General features: G+C 45.5%; 1 protein-coding gene across 1 annotated transcript in view; it reads left to right on the top strand.

Moving 5' to 3' along the window:
• dachb (dachshund b) overlaps positions 1–17,810 on the top strand; it is a 101,961-nt gene that overhangs the window by 50,679 nt on the left and 33,472 nt on the right. Inside the window, exon 3 of the mRNA XM_056300650.1 lies at positions 424–539. Coding sequence (XP_056156625.1) covers positions 424–539 — 116 coding nt within the window. The remainder of the gene's footprint in view (positions 1–423; positions 540–17,810) is intronic.

Genomic DNA, 17,810 nt, shown 5'->3' with positions numbered 1-17,810 from the left:
CTCCCTCCCCCTCTCTCGCTGTCTCTCTTTCTCTCTCTCTACTTCTCTATCTTTTTCTTTCTCCTTCTCGCTCTCTCACTCTAGGTGTAAATGACTTTGGACGGCCATCTGTTACTTAGCCACCCCACAGAGAGTTGGCCTGCATGCACACCTCCTGTATTTGTGTGTCTCTGTGTGCGTGCATGTGTGTGCGTGTTTGTGCGCGTGTGTACGTGTGCGCTTGTGTGAGATATTGTCATTTTAACGTAAGCAGTTAATGACTGCGCAGGCTCTTTTCTCTCCCCCTCGCTCTCTCTCTCTCGCTCTCCCCCTCTCTCTCTCTTACTGTCTCTGTATTCGGCTTTGTCAGTATAATTTTGTGTCATCGTATTAATATTTTAAATTTCTCCCTGTTCCACCCCCCCACCCCGCCCCCTCTTTCAGCTCTCGCCCAGGCCGCCCTCCGAAGCGCTGTTCTGGGGGTGGGCTCCAGGAAAGCCCCAGGCTCCTCCACCCGGGCCTCCCCGGCCTTCTGTCCCCAAATCTGCTCTCACACTCTGGTAAGGGAGAATATACTGTTAGTTTGTACCTGTTTGTGTGTGTGTGTGTGTGCGCGCGCGCATGTGTGTGTGTGTTCTTTACTCTCTTCTCTCTATCTCAATTCATCCCACTTTACCAGTCTTATTTCCACCCTCTTTCCTTCCCATGCACTGTCTCTGTCTTTTAACCCCTCTATCGCTCGCTCTCTTTATGTATCCTGCCCATGTGTTCTCTCCATCCCTTTCTTGGGTCTTCCATTCTCTCTCCTTCCGCTCTTCTGTCCTCCTCCTCTCTCGGCCTCCCTCTCTCCCCATTGATCGGTCATTTTAGTGACCACTTTAATTTCTAACTTATTCCCTGAGGTCAAAGTTGGTTTCTCCTCTCATGTCGGCACACCTTCTCCGCTTCATTCCTCCTCCTTGCATGCTCCATCCGTCCATTTTCTCATCTTTCATTCGTCCGGCATCTACACCTCCATCATCATCTGTCCATCGGTGGTGAACTCCATTCAAGGATTTGCTGAGTGACAGAGAGAGAAAGAGTGCGATGGGGAGAGTCAAATGACCGATTTCGCCACAGGAAATGATCCACCCTAAAAAATAGAGAGAGAGAGAGCGAGAGAGGGATGAGAGAAAGACAGTCAGAAAACCAGTCAGAGTCTTAGCAAGGAAGGTAATAGACAAAAGCATAGATATATGGCTAGGCAGACAGACAGGTCTGGGATTTTACACTAAACAAGTGACAGAACGAGGGAACGGCAAGGAGAGAGAGATAACGTAAGAGAGACAGATAAAGACAGAGCTTATCCTAAAGCCTAACACCAAATGGGAGACTGGGAGGGAAATGAAAGAAAAGAGAGAGAAAGTGAAGGACACTTTAAGGGGGGGGGGCTGACAGGAAGCAAGTGACGGAAGAAAAGAATGAGGGATAGAGGGAAGAAAGAATGAACAGCACAGCGGAGAAAGAAAGAATGTTTAAGGATGTGTAGATGGAAGGAGAGAGAGAGAGAGACCTGCCGAGATTTAGAGAGAGAGAGAGCACGACACTATACTGACAGTGAGCGTGCGACAAAGCGAGCGAGGGATATAGGGAAGGAGGTACAGAGAGCGAGAGAGAGTTAGTGAAAGAGTGCAGACTGCCTGGTGGTGTGATGAATGACACGTCTCTGGGGTCCCACTCCTCCATCTGTCCATCCCTCCCTGAACCTCCTCCTCCTCCTCCTCTTTCTCTCTCTCTCTCTGTCACTGTCCTTCTCTAACTTCCTTCCCCTGTTCTGTCTTTCTTTGCCCCTGTCCTCTCCAGTGCTCTCTCTCTCTCTCTCTCTCTCTCTCTCTCTCTCTCTCTCTCTCTCTCTCATTTCATCTCTCTCTCCACCCTCTCCCCGGGTTTGCAGCTCAGTTCATGTTGAGTGGCTGGCTGGCGTGGAGGCTTGCTACAGTGAGGAAGCGAAGCTCGGAAGGAATGATGGGAAGTCAGGTTAAAAAGAGTTTTTCCGTGTAATGAAGAATTCCTCTCCTCAGCAGTCAGTTCGCCTGTTACCTCCTCTTTCCTCTCATCCCCTTTATATTTTGCTTTTCTTCTCTCCATCTTCCTTCCTGTCCTCCGACTGTCTTACCAGTGTCTCTCTCTCTCTCTCTCTCTCTCTCTCTCTCTCTCTCTCTCTCTCTCTCTCTCTCTCTCTCTCTCTCTCTCTCTCTCTCTCTCCGTCTTTCAGTAAGTGGTCGCTCCATCTCTCTGCTATGCCACCCTCCACCCTTCCCTCAATCATTCTCTCTCTCTCTCACCCTGCCTCGTTTTCAATATGTGCTGGTGCCCCCTTTCTTTCTTTCTTACTCTTTCTATCCCTCTGTCTTACTCTCATCCTCCCACTCTTCCCCTCATGCTTTCTTTCTCTTTTCCTCCTGGTGTCCTCTCCTCCCCGGGACTTCTCTCACTTACTCTCTTTCTCCCACCCTCCCTCTCTTTCTCCCTCCCTCCCTCTCTTTCTCCCTCCCTCTCTTTTTCCCTCCCTCCCGCTCTTTCTCCCTCCCTCCCTCCCTCTCTTTCCCCAGAATAAATAAAACATGGTTGTGTTTAGTGACATATGGACACAGCTCACTGTGGCATACTAATGACACACACACACACACACACACACACACACACACACACACACCTAGAGTGTGTGGGCTGTGCTCTCATTAATGTATGTGTGTCTGTTTATGTGTGTGTGTGTGTTTGTCGAACATTAGTGGAACCCAGAGAAAACATTTGCTCACTTATGATCGCTCATTACCTTACACACACACACACGCACGCACACACACACACACGCGCGCACACACACACGCACACAAGCATGCTTGCATACACCCTCAAGGAGACACAGTTGGTTGTCTTAGGAGGTTGCATTCCGCCCCGTTCTCTCATATATACACACACACGCACGCACACACACACACACACACACTCACACACACACACACACACGCACACACGCACACACACAGTTGGTCAACTAAGCAGTCCTGCGTCCATGGAGACGCCTTGTTGCCGGGGGAGATGGGCCGTTGTTTACGACCTCGCGGGCGCCACAGCAATGGGGGGCATTGGCAAATCACAGACGGATATTTATCATACAGTTAAAAAACGGGAGGAAAAGCTGAAAGCAAGAGAGGAGGGAGGAGAGAGAGAGAGAGAGAGAGAGAGAGAGAGAGAGAGAAAGAGAGAGAAAAGGGGGGGAACCGGGAGGAAAAAATGCAAACTGAAATGAACACTTGTATATCAAAAAACATAGCAGTCAGAGATACCGATAAAGAAAAGAGAGATGGAGGTGATGATTTGAAATATATAACAAAAGGAAAGAAAGCAAAAAAGAGGCAGTTTCCAACTTGTGACGTACTCGAATTAAAATGTCAACAAAGGCAAAAAGAAATCCGGTTCGAAACTTCATCATCCTCCCACACCCATCAACCCCATCCACACGAGAGGTGGCATAAGAGAGGAGGGGAGGGATGGAAGGACAGCGATGAAAAGGGGGAATGATCGAGAGCGAGAGGTGACAGAAAGACGGAGGAGTGTGAAGTGTTAAAACGGCCAGAGGTGGATAGCACTGCTGTTTTCTCGGTATCGAAAGAGAGAGTTAATGAACACACAGTGTCAAGAGAGGCAGACGAAAGAAGAGAGGAAGAGAGAGAGAGAGAAAACAGGATGTTGAGAAGGAAGAAGAGAGAGATCAACCAATGAGTGATAAAGAGATAAAGTCCTAGATGAGAAGGAGGGGAAGAGAGAAGAGCAAGGAGGACAGAGGGAGAGAGCGAGAGATGAAACAGAGAGAGATTGTTCAAGATGGGGGGAGGATATGAAGGGAGAGCGGGAGGAGGGGATGAGAGTGAGAAGAAGACAAGTGGGAGGAAAGAGGAAAAGGGAAAGGAGGAGTGGAAGCGGGATGAGAGACGGGTGAACAACTGGTAGAAAGAGGGAGATCACTTTAATTGTCTTCATCCTTCTTTACAAAGACGCCATGATGATAAGCGTGGGAGAGCGCATAACTGTGTTTGTTTGTGTGTGTGTGTGTGTGCATGTGTATGTGTGCGTTTGTGTGTGTGTGTGCACATCTATTAACCTATGCAGGGTGCTGCGGTTCTCATTTGACTTGTTAATTCACTTCAAAAACAGCTCAATGGACTGCCTTGTCTTCTCTCTCACACACACACACACACACACACACACACACACACACACATAAAAATACACACGTGCACATGCATACACACACACATAAAAAATACACACGTGCACATGCATACACACACACACACACACACATAAAAAATACACACGTGCACATGCATACACACACACACACAAACATAAAAAATACACACGTGCACATGCATACACACACACACACACACACAAACCACAAACACTTGGCACATACACATGGACACACGTACACAAGTACGCTGCGTAGGTTATGGATGAAGAGCTTTCAATCTTGTCTTGAAAAGAATACACTCATCTGAGGACCCTTATGTGCACCTGCAGAGAGAGAGCAAGAGAGAGAGAGAGCGAGAGACAGGGAGGAGTTAAAAGGGCTAAAGTGACACTTTGTCTCCCTTTCATCTCTCCCGATCCTCCCTCCCTCTCATTCTCCCCTCTCCCATCCACTATCCTCCACCCGTCCTCCTCCGCGTTAAAGCCAAACACACCCGAGCCGATCTTTTCACATGGAGTGACAACCAGCTCCTGGGATGATCGATTCTCGGCTAAATCTTCATTGATTTTCCCATTGACAAATATGAAGTAATTTCTCAGAAAGGATTAACAGCAAAGTCCTGTTTAGAAACAGGGTCATAAACCGTAGCATATAAAACTTAATTACAATTGTTATATTATTAAACTAAATTATAGTAAAAATAATACCAATGATACTTAACTTTATTTGTAAGTCATTTAATATTCTGTTGCGTGTGGTTACATAATGTTGTAATGTCAGATAAAAAAATGAGGTCCAGTTGTGAACAGTGGAAACAGAGGAGCATCTATGAAAAATACTAAAGGGCAAATGCAAATTAACACAAGACTAAAACATGGTTTAAAAAAGAAAGAAAGAAAAAACAAAACAGCATATGTATGATAGACTAGGCGAAAGCAAGTCTGGAAAAAGTACTTTGACGTATTGGTGGACAGGTTTGAGAAGACGTCTACCCTCTACAGCAGCCATATTTTATTGGTTTGGCGGTTGCCGAGGTGCTGACGTAAGAACACTGGTGACTGTTTCATTTTGAATGTATCACGGGGGGGGGGGGTTCGGGGTAACATCACTGCAGTTACCATGTACCACCTTATCACTATAAAAACAAAAATGGATTGCAATTTTAGATGTCCTACTTCCATTAAAGGAGTCAAGCCAACTTTATAGGGATAAACTCGACTACCCCTCTTGAAGTACGAGAACGATGTCTGTCCTTTCCACCAGTGCAAGCATTGTTTCATCAGACCTCTCTGAGACAAATGGGAGGTTTCGTTGCTTTTTATTTAGGAGATCTAGTCATGGTGATTCAGACTGTGTCACATTATCCCTTCCTCAGCAATCCTTCCTTATCTCTTCATTGTGCTTGTAGTCCAACAACATTGGAGTCTGTCGTGAACTGACTGTCAGTGGAAGAGGAGATGGAAGTGCACACGTGAAAGCTCATTGAATAAGCATGTCATGCATTTAGATTTGATATCTGAATTATATTTAGAACCCAGCCACTGGAGATAAACAAGCCAGTGAATTCTTAGAGCCTGTCCCAAGCCCGGATAAATGGCAAGGGTTGCGTCAGCAGGGGCATCCGGTGTAAAACCTTTGCCAAATCAAATATGCGGATAATAAATCAGATTTCCATACCGGATCCGTTGAGGCCCAGGTGGCCCAGTAGTTAGCGCTGTCGCTTCACAGCAAGAAGGTCCTGAGTTCAAACCCCAGGGTTGTCCAACCTTGGGGGTCATCCCAGGTCGTCCTCTGTGTGGAGTTTGCATGTTCTCCCCATGTCTGCGGTGGGTTTTCTCCGGGTGCTGCGGTTTCCCCCACCATCAAAAAGAAACATGCATGTTAGGGTTTATACTGCTGTCTGTGCCCCTGACCAAGGCAATGGGAAAAGAACTGGAGTTGGTCCCTGGGCGCAGCGTGAAGGCGGCAGCCCACTGCTCCTAGCTACGCAGATCACAGCTAGGATGGGTTAATTTGCAGTAACTGAATTTCCCCAAGGGAATTAATAAAGGAAACTTAATTTAATTAACTTAATTTACCAATGACCGCCACCAATACTGTTGGCCAGCAAGGTGCCAGTGAAAACTATGCTACTGTGTGTGCAGAGGAGGAGAAGGGGAAGGCATGTCCAGAGGCAGCGGGAGAGGAGGAAGGGTGGGAGGTGGAAGTATGGAGGTGAGAGTCGGAACTGTGAATGTTGGCACTATGACTGGTAAAGGGAGAGAGCTGGCTGATATGATGGAGAGAAGGAAGGTAGCTATACTGTGTGTGTGCAAGAGACCAGGTGGAACGCGAGTAAGGCCAGGAGCATCGGAGGTGGGTTCAAACTGTTCTACAATGTTGTGGATGGAAGGAGAAATGGGATAGGGGTAATCCTGACGAAAGAGTATGTCAAGAGTGTGTTGGAGGTGAAGAGAGTGTTGGACAGAATGATGATTATGAAGCTGGAAATCGAAGGTGTGATGATGAATGTTGTCAACGTATATGCCCTGCAAGTTGGGTGTGAGATGGAAGAGAAAGAAGAATTCTGGAGTGAGTTGGATGAAATAGTGGAGTGTGTTCCCAAGGAGGAGAAAGTGGTGATTGGAGTGGACTTCAATGGGCATGTTGGTGAAGGAAACGCAGGTGATGGGTAGGTTTGGTGTCAAGGAGAGGAATGTGGAAGGACAGATGGTGGGGGAATTTGCGAAAACAATGGACCTGGCTGTGGTGAATACGTATTTCAAAAAGATTGAGGAACACAGGGTGACATATAAGAGTGGAGGAAGGTGCACACAGGTGGAGTATATCATATGCGGGAGGTGCAAGCTGAAAGAGATTGGAGACTGCAAATTTGTGACAGGGAAGAACGTAGCTAGGGAGCATCGGATGGTGATCTATAACAGTGGTTCTCAACCTTTTTGGGGTCCTGGACCCCCTGCGTATTTTTGATCTACCCTGAGGACCCCTCCACCTGATCTTGGGGGAGAGGGGTTGCAATTTGATAGAAACAGTAGAAACTGCATTTTAAATTGCATTATAGCATTTATTCACTCTTTGGGGCAAAAATAAGAGCTTTCAGTTGTAACTTAGATATAGTTAACAAAACAGAATTCTTATGCAGTAACTTTCAGATATATGTAACAAAACAGAATATGTATTCAGTAACTTTCAGATATACACTCACTGGCCACTTTATTAGGTACACCTTGCTAGTACCGGGTTGGACCCCCTTTTGCCTTCAGAACTGCCTTAATCCTTCGTGGCATAGATTCAACAAGGTACTGGAAACATTCCTCAGAGAGTTTGGTCCATATTGACATGATAGCATCACGCAGTTGCTGCAGATTTGTCGGCTGCACATCCATGATGCGAATCTCCCGGTCCACCACATCCCAAACGTGCTCTATTGGATTGAGATCTGGTGACTGTGGAGGCCATTTGAGTACAGTGAACTCATTGTCATGTTCAAGAAACCAGTCTGAGATGATTCGAGCTTTATGACATGGCGCGTTATCCTGCTGGAAGTAGCCATCAGAAGATGGGAACACTGTGGTCATAAAGGGATGGACATGGTCAGCAACAATACTCAGGTAGGCTGTGGCGTTGACAAGATGCTCAATTGGTACTAAGGGGCCCAAATGTGCCAAGAAAATATCCCCCACACCATTACACCACCACCAGCCTGAACCGTTGATACAAGGCAGGATGGATCCATGCTTTCATGTTGTTGACGCCAAATTCAACCATCCAAATGTTGCAGCAGAAATCGAGACTCATCAGACCAGGCAACGTTTTTCCAATCTTCTATTGTCCAATTTTGGTGAGCCTGTGCGAATTGTAGCCTCAGTTTCCTGTTCTTAGCTGACAGGAGTGGCACCCGGTGTGGTCTTCTGCTGCTGTAGCCCGTCTGCCTCAAGGTTCGACGTGTTGTGCGTTCAGAGATGCTCTTCTGCATACCTCGGTTGTAATGAGTGGTTATTTGAGTTACTGTTGCCTTTCTATCAGCTCGAACCAGTCTGGCCATTCTCCTCTGACCTCTGGCATCAACAAGGCATTTTCGCCCACAGAACTGCCGCTCACTGGATATTTTCTCTTTTTTCGGACCATTCTCTGTAAACCCTAGAGATGGTTGTGCGTGAAAATCCCAGTAGATCAGCAGTTTCTGAAATACTCAGACCAGCCCGTCTGGCACCAACAACCATGCCACATTCAAAGTCACTTAAATCACCTTTCTTCCCCATTCTGATGCTCGGTTTGAACTGCAGCAGATCGTCTTGACCATGTCTACATGCCTAAATGCATTGAGTTGCTGCCATGTGATTGGCTGATTAGAAATTTGCGTTAACGAGCAGTTGGACAGGTGTGCCTAATAAAGTGGCCGGTGAGTGTATGTAACAACATAATTTTTATGCAGTAACTTTTAACAATGCAAACGGGAGCGAGATCTCTTATTAAAATACAATAAATTACACTTGTGAAACAGATGTAATTAGAGAAAAAAGTCCTGTTACCCTTTATAGTTTAGGTAGATAAAGGTCTCAGTCACATTTGAGTAAAATAATCCTATTTCTATAAATGTCATAGGATCTTTTTTTTTAAAGATATTTTATTTTCACGGACCCCTTGCAATTACACCACGGACCACTAGGGGTCCGCGGACCCCCGGTTGAGAAACACTGGTCTATAGGATGACTTTGGAGATCAAGAGAAGGAAGAGAGTGAAGGCAGAGCCAAGGATCAAATGGTGGAAGTTGAAGAAGGAAGACTGTTATGTGGAGTTCAGGGAGGAGTTAAGACAGGGACTGGGTGGTAGTGAAGAGTTGCGGGATGGCTGGGCAACCACTGCGGAAATAGTGAGGGAGACAGCTAGGAAGGTACTTAATGTGTCATCTGAACAGGATGGAAGATGAGGAGACTTGGTGGAATGAGGAAGTACAGGAAAGTATACAGAGGAAGAGGTTGGCGAAGAAGTGGGATAGTCAGAGATGAAGAAAGTAGACAGGAATACAAGGAGATGTGGCATAAGGTGAAGAGAAAGGTGGCAAAGGCAAAGAAAAGGCGAGTTGTATGAGAGGTTAGACACCAAGGAAGGGGAAAAGGACTTGTACCGATTGGTTAGACAGAGGACCGAGCTGGGAAGGATGTACAGCAGGTTAGGGTGATGAAGAATAGCGATGGAAATGTGTCAACAAGTGAGTAGAGTGTGTTGAGAAGGTGGAAGGAGTACTTTGAGGGGCTGATGAATGAAGAAAATGAGAGAAAGTTGGATGATGTGGGGAGAGTGAATCAGGAAGTGTGGTGGATTAGCAAGGAGGAAGTGAGGGCAGCTATGAAGAGTCTGATGTGAAGAGCTGTAGTAACTACAAAAGTATAAAGTTGATCACCCACAGCATGAAGTTATGGGAAAGCGCAGTGGAAGTTAGGTTAAGAAGAGAGGTGAAGATTAGCAAGCAGCAGCATGGTTTCATGCTGCTGTGTGGCAGTGGTTAGGTGTGTGGTAGGAGTGACGGATGGGTTCAAGATGGAGGTGGGAATACATCAAGGATCGGCTCTGAGCCCTTTCTTGTTTGCAGTGGTGATGGACAGGTTGATGGACGAGATCAAGCAGGAGTCTCAGTGGACTATGACGTTCATGGATGACATTGTCATCTGTAGCAAGAGTAGGATGCAGGTTGAGGAGAGCCTGGAGAGGTGGAGGTATGCACTGGAGAGAAGAGGAATGAAAGTCTGTAGGAGCAAGACGGAATACATATGCGTGAATGAGAGGGAGGACAGTGGAATGGTGAGGATGCAAGGAGCAGAGGTGACGAAAGCGTATGAGTTTGAATAGTTGGGTTCAACTGTCCAAAGTAACGGGGAGTGCAGAAGAGAGGTGAAGAAGAGAGTACAGGCAGGGTAGAGTGGGTGGAGAAGAGTGTCAGGGGTTATTTGCAACAGAATGGTACCAGCAAGAGTGAAAGGGAAGGTTTACCAGATAGTGAGACAAGCTATGTTATATGGTTTGGAGACAGTGGCACTGACAAAAGACAGGAGGCGGAGCTGGAGGTGGCAGAGTTGAAGATTCTAAGATTTACATGGGGAGTGACGAAGAAGGACAGGATTAGGAATGAGTATATTAGAGGGGCAGCTCAGGTTGGATGATTTGAAGACAAAGCAAGAGAGGTGAGATTGAGATGGCTTGGACATGTGTGGAGGAGAGATGCTGGGTATATTGGGGGAAGGATGCTGAATATGGAGCTGCCAGACAAGAGGAAAAGAGGAAGGCCAAAGAGGAGGTTTATGGATGTGGTAAGGGAGGACATGCATGTGATTGGTGTGACAGAGGAAGATTCAGAGGACAGGAAGAAATGGAAACATGATTTGCTGTGGATTCAGGAGTTTTTCTTCTTCCGTAAAACAAAAAGTGTTTTGTTGACACAAATCAAAGATTCCTAGAAAATGAACATTACTCAGGATACTTGGTGCTCAATCTATTCAAGTTTGGAGGGAATTGAACCCTCTTTTATACCTGTAGTGTTAGTGCCACGCTCTACCCATTGAGCCACATATAGAATTACACCCCCAGTGATGGTGAATTTATTGACTTATATCAGACCACGAAAGACTCGTCCCTGAGTGACATCTGCTTTCTTTTCTTTTTTTTAATTTATTTCTGATTTTTCCCATTTTTCTCGCAATTTAGTGGCCAATCGATCCCTATTTTAATTCAAACACCCACCCTCGTACTGCATGCATTCGCCAACTGCATCTCTCCGGCCGGCAGTCTCGAAGGAGACCGCCTCCCCACTTTCGTGACAAGGCGACTCCAGGCCGAACCACTGTTTCTTCCGACACACGCAGAGACGAACACAAGCCGACTCCGCCCCCCTCCCGAAGACAGCGTTTGCCAATGATTGCTGCTTCATCGAGTCCGGCCATAGTCGGATCTGACGAGACCGGGGCGCGAACCCCAGTCCCCAGTGGGCAACTGCATCGACACAAAGCCGATACTTAGACCGCTACACCACCGCGGACCCCGACATCTGCTTTCTCAGTTCCTATTAAATGCTAAGAGAAAGGCTATTGGTAAATGTGTTCACTTTGACCCAGATTTATATTGGTACTGTCCCACAACAGTTCAGAACTGGCGGTGCACTGTTAACCTGTAAAAAGAAACTAAAAACCAGTGAATTGTTTTGTGTCGTAATTTGGTTCGTAAAGAGGGTAGGCATTTGTTTCTACGGCCAAGCCAAGTGTCCTGCATAGACAACACAAAATGGCCGCTGCTAAAATGGCTTCAAATGGAAAGCAAAAAGATGGGCAACCTAAGTGGTGGTGCGAGAGTCGAAAATCTGTTTGACTCAGCATTCCGCAAGTGCAATCGGGAGCATTTGTACATCGGCACTCCGAGTGCAAGAGCGCACTCTCCTCACAGGGGGAAATAAATAAATAAATAAAAACAGAAAACAAAAAAAAAAAGAAGAAAAAACTAGAACAGAACGTTTCTAAATTCAGAACACAAAGAGCAATTCCTCTGTTTTCTTCCTGTTTGTTTTATTCAGAGTGTCACTCCATCTCCGAGAGAGTGTTCAGAGCACTCGGTCAGAGAATGAAATAGCGGATGAAATATTTACAACTGTGGCCAAATGGCGTGAGTTTCACGCACACTTTGGTGGTGGGGGGTTGAGACTCTTGAACACCACCCAACAGCCCTCACCACCACACCACAAGGCTATTAAACACCATCCAAATGTAGTATACTAAGAAAGGACAATCTCTGATCTCATTTTGGCGCCTTTCCTTTTGGTGGACAAATTTTCCAAAAATGCCGGATGAAACTGTATGTGCAGGTTAACAGTGGCCCCATGCTGCCATTCGAACATGCCATTAGGTCGCATATTCAATCTTTTTTTTCCCTTGAATTTTTTCCACTTTTTCTCCCCAATTGTACCTGGCCAATCACCCCGTTCTCTGAGCCGTCCCAGTCACTGCTCCACCCCCCTCTGCCGATCCAGGGAGGGCTTCAAACTACCACATGCTTCCTCCAATACATATGGAGTCACCAGTCACTTCTTTTCACCTGACAGTGAGGAGTTTCGCCAGGGACGTAGCATGTGGGAGGATCATGCTATTCCCCCCGGTTCCCACTCCCCCCTGAACAGGCACCCCCGACCGACCAGAGGAAGCGCTAGTGCAGCGACCAGGACACACACCCATATCCGGCTTCCCACCCGCAGACACGGCCAAATTGTGTCTGTAGGGATGCCCGACCGAGCCGGAGGTAATACGGGGATTCAAACCGGTGTTCCCCGTGTTGGTAGGCAACAGAATAGACCGCTACGCTACCTGGACACCCTCTCCTTTTTCTTTTAAGCAGACACAAAATTCTGCCTTTTGGATGAGATAATTCCACCTTCACTATCAGTAATTATATAGAGAAGAGTATCAGTATCACAAAACAGGGCCAGATGAAGACAGAGACTCCACTACTATCCAGATAAATGAGACTTGATTCAAGGAAAGGTGGTGAGCCAAGCGTACATTGTAAGCTAGCGGGTATTATCACTTCTCTGAGGAAAAATCTGCTTTTAAGAGTACCTCTCATGTACTCTTAAGTGTTTTTATGTGCTGTCAGTGCACACTACATATCTTCTGTTTCCATCAATAATGTATTTGTGTAACTTTACTATGTAATTGTCGGCTTGCACTGTGGAAAGTAAATTCTCTAAAAAAAAAACCTATTGTGATGAAGAGCATCCAGTTTGTGAAAGACCTCACTTTTTCTCACGCGCACATGCGAAGTATGGTTCTCCTTTTTGTTCCACAAGTCTTTCTCTAGATGGCGGACAACTTTTTCTTAACATGTTAAACGTCAAATTTCTACGCTTTTTGCTTCAAATTAAAATCTACATTTAACAGAAGCGAACCCCGCGGACACTAAAAATGTCTTTAAAATGCGGACACTACCTGAGCATGAACTGCAGTTTGGGATTTTTCAGATGAATCCAGTTTTAGCTTTTCTGTCATGCGGGTACCCCCCCCCCACATGTCTGCCGATAGCTTACTTCTCCCTCATAACTCCGCAAACCCTTTCTCAATCAATGTCTAGTCCCCCCTAAACTCCACGCTTCTCTTTCTATTTCCTTCTCTCTTTCTCTCTTTTGCCCTTCGCAGTGCATTAGAATGCATGGGAAGGAAAAGGAGATGGGTAAACAACGTATGGACAACCCACATGGGACAACTAAAACACACACACACACACACACACATAGTCCCTTGATATAATGTGTGCATCTTTGAAGCAGTCTGTCAATCAATCACTCACTAATTCCCAAGGTTCCGTGGTCGCCATTAGCGACGGGGGTCGATGCTCTGTAAGCGTGGACACAGCGGACAGCCATCGATCTCAGAGTGTCTGTTGGGGTGTGTGTGTGTGTGTGTGTGTGTGTGTGTGTGTGTGTGTGTGTGTGTGTGTGTGTGTGTGTGTGTGTGTTCAATAGCCATGATGGTGAATACTGTTGTGGCTCTGCCCTCGTTATTGACTGTCTTCTGGTCGCATTGAAGCGAAGCGGGCGTTATGACACTGTGTGTGTGTGTGTGTGTGTGTGTGTGTGTGTGTGGATATAAATATCCATGTCCTTGTGTTGTTGAGTGAAAGTATGATTGTATTTCTGAGTGTGTGTCCGGCTGCTTATCTGTGCATCTTTTTCAGGCATGTGTGTATGACTGTGTGTGTGTGTGTTTGTCTGTTTGTCTGTGTAGGTGTGTGTCCGAACAAACTCTTGGATTTTAAACTGCACTTGTGTTTGTTTACTGCATGCTTGTGCGTGTCTGTGTGTGTGTGGTTATCAGTCAAGGTGCTCCTCAGTAGGGTAATCAATGTGTGAAAGCAGTCCTGACCCTGCGGGAGAATCTATTTTCCATTTCTTTTCCCTCCCTTTCCACCCTCCCCCCACCACCTCTCTTTTTTTATCACTCACACTTTTACCCTCTCTCTCCTAGCTATTTTTCATCCATCCATCCCTCATTGCTTATCATTCCACCCTTCTCTTTTATAGGAACTTGCTCACTCACTTTCAGACTCCCTGATAAAACTTGTTGTAATGAGCCACCGTGACAACATTACTATATCCTACCTGTCTTTCTGCTGTTTTTGCTCGACAGTAAACACAACCCTTTGTCAAATCTTGTGTAGTAGCTCCGCAGAGCACGCACCCCGCATGGCTTTCACCCACACAAATTAATGTTAAAATTCAAGTCTATTTGTATGTCCCTAAACCACGCTGTCTCGGAGGGCTTGACACTCACATTACATCTTACACAAACATGGAAACACAGGAAACGTTAATGCACAACACCACAACACAACACACAGGACCTCAATTTTATCAACAAGTTGACAAGTGATGGCAGTGACAACTGACAAAATTGACAAAAAGATGATGCAATGCAACTTTATATATATATATATATATACACACACACACACACACACTCACACACTTTTTTAAAATTATTATCTTTTTTGTTGCTGGTTAACATGAAATGGTAGGGGCGTCTGGGTAGCGTGGCAGTCTGTTCCGTTGCCTACCAACACAGGCATCGCCGGTTTGAATCCCTGTGTTGCCTCTGGCTTGGTCGGGCATCCCTACAGACACAGTTGGCATTGTCTGCGGGTGGGAAGCCAGATGTGGGTATGTGTCCTGGTCGCTGCACTAGCGCCTCCTCTGGTCAGTCCGGGCGCCTGTTTAGGGGGGGAGGGGGAACCGGGGGGAATGGCGTGATCGTCCCATGTGTTACGTCCCCCTGGTGAAACTCCTCACTGTCAGGTGAAAGGCATGTGGTAGTCTGCAGCCCTCGCCGACTCGGCAGAGGGGGTGGAGCAGCGACCGGGGCAGCTTGGAAGAGTGGGGTAATTGGTTGGATACAGTTGGGGGGAAAGAGGGGGAGGGGGGATGTGGTGAATGTGTTGTTTCTAACTAGAGGTCAGTTGACTTCTCACGCGTACAAACCAAGACGTAACGTAAAAGCTGTACAACAAACTTTTTCTTTTCTCCAAGGAAAGAGTCATCCTGGAGACGGCCTGTAGAGCAGCGTTTAGTCTTGAGTGAATGATTAATAACGAGTAAACGCTTAAAGAATGTTAAAGGAAGGTGTGGCACCTAAATAATGAAACATTTACCGTCATGCTTAGTGTGGCACATCTATCTATCTATCTATCTATCTATCTATCTATCTATCTATCTATCTATCTATCTATCTATCTATCTATCTATCCATCTACCGCTCTCTCTGTCTGTCTATCTATCTATCTATCTATCTATCTATCTATCTATCTATCTATCTATCTATCTATCTATCTATCTATCTATCTATCTATCTATCTATCTATCTATCTATCTATCTATCCATCCATCTACCGCTCTCTCTGTCTATCTATCTATCTATCTATCTATCCATACATCTACCGCTCTCTGTCTGTCTGTCTGTCTGTCTGTCTGTCTATCTATCTATCTATCTATCTATCTATCTATCTATCTATCTATCTATCTATCTATCTCTCTCTCTCTCTCTCTCTGTCTATCTATCTATCTGTCTATCTGTCTGTCTGTCTGTCTGTCTGTCTGTCTGTCTGTCCATGTCTCTATCTCTCTGTCTGTCCATCTATGCAGCACTTTTTAAAAAAATGTATTCTTGGTGAAATAATTCAGTTTTTGTTGTTTTCAAATGTTCTGTTGAAAAAAGAAACTTTAAACCTTATAAAGGTATATGAAACCCTTGTTAACTGGTGTTTATGGCTGAACAGTGTTTTGTTTTTATTTTTTATACCTATGCAAGTACTCTCTTCCCCCAGTTTGGGAGGGACATGTAGTCCGTAGGAAAAGCCGGTGTCCGTGCCCTCCCTCCCGTGGTGTTGGTGATCCTGTTGATTTTCTGCTCATTCTTTCATAAAGCCCTGACATGTCCCTCCTCACCCATCCTCTCCCTCCTTCCTTCACATTGCCAATAAAAACAAATGGCCCGCTCTTGTCTCTTTCTCTCTATTTATTTGACAGTCTTCACCTTCCTCCACCTCGCTCCTTTGGGTGCCTCATTCCTCTTCTATTTCCTCCCCATCCAACCCCGTCTCCCCCTCTCACCCCTCTGCTTCTCCTTCCGTCCGGACCGTCCATCCTTCGTCCATTGTTCCCTCCATCTTTCGCTCTCTTTTGGTTTTCCATCAATTCTACTTCTCCGCCCCTCACCCCTTCCTCCCCTTATATTTTCTTCTCCCGCCTTGCCTTGGTTCATCACTCTCTCCGTCTCTCACCCTGTCTCTCCCCCATTTCTCTTTTCTCTTGTCTATATCAATCCTACTTCTTTCCTTCCTTCATTTATCCACTCATTCTTCCAATTTCCCCCCTCACCTCTCTCTCTCTCTCACACACACACACACACACACACACTCACCCCCCCCTCACACACACACACACTCATACTCAACTGTTTCCATGCACATTTCCATGTAACTCTACATTATCTTTTTTAAACAAAATTAAATCTTCGTCATTTAAAAAGTTTGCCCCGCTCTTGTGTGATGAGTGACAGGATAAATGGAGGATAATGATAATGGCGTGCTTTAACAAGGACCTCGGTTGGTCCTCAGTTGACATACGAACCTTTATTCACTCGATAAGCCACAGGTCATAGACTGTATGTAATTGAATATACTGCTTTCAGTAGGAGATATGTGCCATGTCCCCCCCCCCCTCTCTCTCTCCTTGTTTGTCTCTTGGTCCATCAATCCCATTGTATCTTTCTTTAAAACCTCTTTTTGCCTCATCCACAGCTCTGGGCCTCCCCCCCCTCTCCCCTTTCGTGCGCTTGTTCTCCTTTTCTTCTCTCTCATGCATCCATCCATCCATCCATCTAGCCACCCATCCTATTTCTCCATCTCTGTGCCAGACAGTTGTATTTGTCAGAGTGGTCAGCCCCCGGGCCTTTTGTCTAGAAGATATGGGTCTCTCCCTCTCTTTCTCTCTCTCTCTCACTCTCTCTCCCTCATTTGCTTTTTCTCTCTTCTCAGCCTGTCTCCCCATTGCTCTATCTCTTTCTTGCAAATATAGGCAAATCTTTTTTTTTTCCTGCTAAGGGCTGTCTGCATATCAGTAATGGCTCTTAAAATACTTGTAATTATAATTGTGTAGAGGAATACAGGCAGTTTATAAGGAAATCAATTGTGTTCAACTCTGTTACACTTATACACCGTTTTTGTTTTTTTTGTGCGTAACATTTTGAAACAGTAGTAGTATGAGAGAGTGAGCTGCTATGACACATACAATATGGTTGTGGAGGGATTTTTGCAAACTACAATTTCTTTTTAAATTATGTATATAGCTGGGTTGAGATTTCACATTTATGTAAATATTCAGGTTTGGAGATTGCGTGAAAATGAAACCTTAACCCATGCATGTTGACCTATTACTATTATTATTATTATTACTACTACTGCTACTACTACTACTACTACTACTACAAGATATCAGCTATTCTTATTATTACTATATTCTTATTATTATTATTATTATATGATATCAGCCATTATCTTATA

This window comes from Lampris incognitus, chromosome 20 (genome assembly GCF_029633865.1).
Source record: "Lampris incognitus isolate fLamInc1 chromosome 20, fLamInc1.hap2, whole genome shotgun sequence".
Lineage (NCBI taxonomy): Eukaryota > Metazoa > Chordata > Actinopteri > Lampriformes > Lampridae > Lampris > Lampris incognitus.
The sequence above is the reverse complement of the archived record's forward strand: the minus strand, read 5'-3'. Positions and strand labels throughout refer to the sequence as shown.